The sequence below is a fragment of the Penaeus chinensis genome, chromosome 14, assembly GCF_019202785.1.
Source record: "Penaeus chinensis breed Huanghai No. 1 chromosome 14, ASM1920278v2, whole genome shotgun sequence".
Lineage (NCBI taxonomy): Eukaryota > Metazoa > Arthropoda > Malacostraca > Decapoda > Penaeidae > Penaeus > Penaeus chinensis.
The window spans coordinates 1,290,627-1,295,626 of record NC_061832.1 but is presented as its reverse complement, the minus strand read 5'-3'; the positions used below and the strand labels follow the sequence as shown (position 1 = coordinate 1,295,626).

Here is a 5,000-nt window from a genome sequence, read left to right as displayed (position 1 = left end):
ACACTGCCAGTGTTTCACTTCTTGTTTCAAGTGCAAAGCTCCTTGAAAAGAGGATGATATTGATGATATTACAAGGTAACATGTATGTAGGTGTGTAACTGACCAATAACAACATAAAAAACAATAATTTTTTTCTCTACAGACCAACTATGGCTACCTAACTCTACAGCTTTATGTCTACACCTCAATAGATAGGATGAAGGATGAACAATAACAATAATAGTAATTTGTACTTTAAATAACACCAAGAATATGACATTACTCAGCAGATTATGAATTAATGAATATGCATCATTCACTGCGTGAACACGCAACCTAAATTCCATACAAATCAAGGCACACCACAAGTGTGCTACTGTCTCTTGGCCACTCCTGAGCCGTGACTTACGTTGGATTCTGAGCATTGCAGTGGTACAGGTAATTTGGAATCACTTCTTCCGAATCTTTCACCACACCCGAGAACTTGCGGATGAGATCTGGCCTGGCTTTCTGGAGCAACTTGGGACCTGCAATTAAAAGAAACGATTTTCCTTTTTCCTCTTGTTCATCTCTAGCATGAAATCAAATGCTAAATTGGGAAACAAAAATGATTAAACACAGTCAGAATCACAAAAACAAGTAGAAGATTTATGAAATATATATATATATGTGTGTGTGTGTGTGTGTGTGTGTGTGTGTGTGTGTGTGTGTGTGTGTGTGTGTGTGTGTGTGTGTGTGTGTGTGTGTGTGTATGTGTGTGTGTGTGTGTGTGTGTGTGTGTGTGTGTGTGTGTGTGTGTGTGTGTGTGTGTGTGTGTGTGTGTGTGTATATGTATATGTATACGTATACGTATACGTATACCTATACATATATATATATATATATATATATATATATATATATATATATATATATGTAAGTATATGTATACATATATATGTATATATATGTGTGTATTTATATGTATATGTATATGTGTATGTATATCTATATAATATATATACATATACATATACATAATATACATATTATATATATATATATATATATATATATACATCTATATATATATATATATATATATATATATATATATATATATATATATATATATGTATATGTATATGTATATGTATATGTATATATAAATATAATATATATAATATATATACATATACATATACATATACATATACATATATATATATACATACATATACATACATACATACATATATATATATATATATATATATATACACACATAAAATATACTTAAATGATTGCTTGTTTTCCTTACACTTCTCAGTGTCAATTTGACAATTACAAAAACTGCCTTTCTCAAGTCTAAAGATGTACCCAGTGAAGCCATGCAGCCAAGCCTAAGCGTGTTTCTTGCCAGGAAAGATACTTCAGAGCACTCACCCCATGGACCAGCTGTTCTGACAATGAAGAGTGGGTTGAAGGGTTGAAGAATGGCACCAATGGCTCGCACCCACAGTGGAATGGTTGAGTTTCTGCCAACATCCAAGGGCCGCTCAGGGAATCCCCAGGGGTCAGCCAGGATGAGGTGGGAAATCCTGTTGAAGAGGGAAGGTATTAGGCTGAACGTCCATATGTAGCACACAAACACACTACTGCATGCATTCACACACAATCACTCTGATACATCCATACACACAAAGACACAAAAAATTCAAATACAAATTCTCTGACACATATACTTGCATTTTTTTCTTGCTTTTATTCTCCTTTACATCAAAATGCCTCTCTCAAGTTTAAAGACCTACACAGTAAATAATATTAGGTGAGTATACATGTTCTGTAGTAAACCGAAAAATGGGAAAAAAAGCCCTTTGTATCAATACATACAAAGGTCACATCAGCCTGAGAGAGTAACTAAAAAGGTTAAGAAGAAAGGGAGAAAAAAGGATTCTCTCTAAAAAAAATCTTCTTACCTTTCAGGATGTTTGATGGCGTAGGAGGCAGCCAGAAAACCACCGAAGGAATGACCCAACAGAATGAACTTTTCCAGGTTCATCTTCTCTCTCCACGCTTCGATGGTCGTGATGAACTCCCTCTCGGCCTCCAGGGGATCTCGCGTAAACTGTGGTCGGGAACTGCGGCCGAAACCTAATACAAAAATCAAAATGAGACATGTTAGAAGGAAGGTCTTAGTTACAGAATATTTCTGCCCCTCTGACTTCTTGCCTGAATGAGTATTCCAACTTGTCTCATAGTGAACTCCTACCGAAGGAACCTTAGGCAGTACAGGTTCAGATTCAGAACAGACTACCTCATATATACAAAAAAAATATTAATAATAATAAAAAATAATAATAAATAAATAAATAAATAGATGGAAATATAGAAGGATAAGTAATTAAATCCTATACAATCCAATTCTCATCCCCTGTACCAGTCTGCAGTCCGCCCCCAATTAACAAGCAACCACGTACCAACGATATCAATGGCATAGACAGGTCTATTGGCTGCCAATGCATCATAGTTGAGGCACCACAAGCCAACCCCTGAGCCAAAGCCATGCAGAAGCACCAGGGGGATTTTGGGCGACTCTTCATTAAAGCTCAGAGTCCAGATGTGCGAGTCCTCTGTGCCGACTGTGCAGCCCACGTTCACATAACGTCCTCTGTACAGGCTTTTTAGGTCTGGAAGGTCAAGGTTACAAGAAAAATGTTATCATGTCCTAAATATGAGGAATATTTCTATTACATAACAATGCTATTCCATATCAAGGTGTGAATAATAAACAATGCTACTAAGCTCATAAAAAGAGTTAGAAACAACTGCTCATACATTAACATTACATAAACGTCACACATTCCTGGCTCCAAAAGTTTAGGAGAAACTTACTTGACAGCAGCATCTTCTCTGCCTCTCGTAGCAGGCTGAGGGACGTGGGGCACCATCGCAGCCAACTTCCAAACCAACTGTCAGGGTTCGAGGTACAGAGCAAAGACATTGTAAGACTCCAAGTCCTTCAGATGTGCCTGTGTGTGTGCGTGCGTGTGTGCGTGTGCATGTGCGTGTGTGCACACATGCATATGCATGTGTGTCAGCTTCTATTGTGTTTGTGCATAGGTGTGGCATGTATGTAGACATGTAAAGTTTATGAAAGCTTTATATGCATATACAGAGCAACCAAGTCTTTTGAATGAGAGGCTAATCAGACACCAATATCAAAAGCTATCTTCTTGACAAGTGAGTGCAGACGATTTTCACACTAATACCAGTGCCTTAGCTTGACACATCATAATTCCCACGTCCCATCCCGCCCTTATCTCCCAGCCCATTCAATGTTGTCATTTCTTTCGCATAACATATCTGGTTTCGTAACAGAAATCTTTATAAAGCTTGAAAATATATGCAAGTTCTTAATGCAGTATGAAAATAAGGGTTAATGATGAAAAAAAAAAATTATGATGAGGATACCAATAATAATAATAATAATAATAATAATAATAACAACAATAATAATAATATAATAACAATAATAATAATAATGATAATAATAACAACAACAACAATAACAACAATAATAATAATAATAATGATAATAATAATAATAATAATAATAATAATAATAATAATAATAATAATAATAATAATAATAATAATAATAATAATAATAATAATAACAATAATAATAATAATAATTATAATAATAATAATAATTATTATTATTATAATAACAACAATAATAATGATACTGATGATGATTTTTGCCCCATTGCTAACCAATTACTGAACTATGGAAATTTACTTATGCAATCTATCAACTGAGCATATCATATCCCTTCTACTTGCTCTTAACTGTTTTTTAAATACACACATATTTGAGAAAACACATTCAAGTCATCTGTATTGGTGAAATATATCCCAACAAACTTATGATAAAGGTAGCCCATTAAGAATCCAGTGCAGAATGATGGACTTCTGTTTCATTTAAAACCCTATTTTCTTCACTGGAAATACAAAAACCTAATCTCAGAGAACACAGGAACAGCATTGCTTGTTAATACTTATCACTCATCAGCAGCTTCTGGGTCAACTGTCAATTGACAAGTTTCCAGTTCCTCTTCTCTTTCTTCATAAATGACAGGCCACAGAGATTCATTATATGCCCCTACATCAGCCATGACTGCCAGGGCTCTTTTCCAGTTTTGGTAACTGCGTGGTTGTGACTCTCCACTGACAGCCGACACACATAGCATACATGACAGTAAAAAGAGCTTAAGATGGTTCATCATTCTAAGATTACAGAAAAATGTCACTCCCTCTCTCTCTTTGTGGAAAAGGTGCTGGCGTGCAAAGCTGGAAAGGCAAAATTGCCTACAGGCCTTCTTCCAAAGACTTCCAATGACTGAGTGTCCTTGTCTGTGGTTTTCAGAGCAGCACCTTGGTTATGCTCCACAATTACTTTTCAAATGCTAAACCTGATAAAACTCCCTCATAATAATCTTGCCTATCAGTACAAGTGTACTAAAGCTGACTTCCAATCACACTCGTGTGTATGTTTCTGTCAGATAAGAATCCACACAGATAATTAAAGCTTGTTTTCAGCTCATTATCTCAGTGAACTTTAATACATCAAACAAAACTAACTTTGTCCCTTTATCTACTGACTCTTCACTGCATGACTCAAAACAAAGATAACATTTATATAACTTTTAAAAATTCAGAGAAAATTTTAGTTACATCAGTAATTATATATATATATATATATATATATATATATATATGTCATAACAAAGCATTAAAAAATTAAAATCTACAATTGTGAATAAACATCTGCAGCCTCAAACCTCCATCACATTCCATTCATAACGCACAACAATGGAACACACGCGGTAGACTAATTCCTAACGCCTCCTGAAAAGGTCACAGATGACTTTGACAAGCGCTCATTCCTTCCAATCAGGGGCTTCAAGCCAAACCAAAGTTATAGCCACTGATGTACTATGTATAACACTAAAGATAATAACAATAACTATAATGAT

At 35.0% G+C, this 5,000-nt stretch overlaps 1 protein-coding gene across 2 annotated transcripts in view; it reads right to left on the bottom strand.

The window, feature by feature from the left end:
- The window catches only part of LOC125032585 ((Lyso)-N-acylphosphatidylethanolamine lipase-like), a 12,767-nt gene that overhangs the window by 1,436 nt on the left and 6,331 nt on the right, over positions 1-5,000 (bottom strand). The window contains exons 1-6 of one of the 2 annotated variants that reach the window (XM_047623834.1): positions 4,027-4,587; positions 2,854-2,945; positions 2,439-2,648; positions 1,938-2,112; positions 1,405-1,559; positions 389-506 (exon numbers count right to left, since the gene is read on the bottom strand). In XM_047623834.1, coding sequence (XP_047479790.1) covers positions 389-506; positions 1,405-1,559; positions 1,938-2,112; positions 2,439-2,648; positions 2,854-2,945; positions 4,027-4,250 — 974 coding nt within the window. In that variant the 5' untranslated portion in view covers positions 4,251-4,587. Of the gene's footprint in view, positions 1-388; positions 507-1,404; positions 1,560-1,937; positions 2,113-2,438; positions 2,649-2,853; positions 2,946-4,026; positions 4,588-5,000 lie in introns of those variants that run through there. The other variant, XM_047623835.1, reaches the window with a different exon arrangement.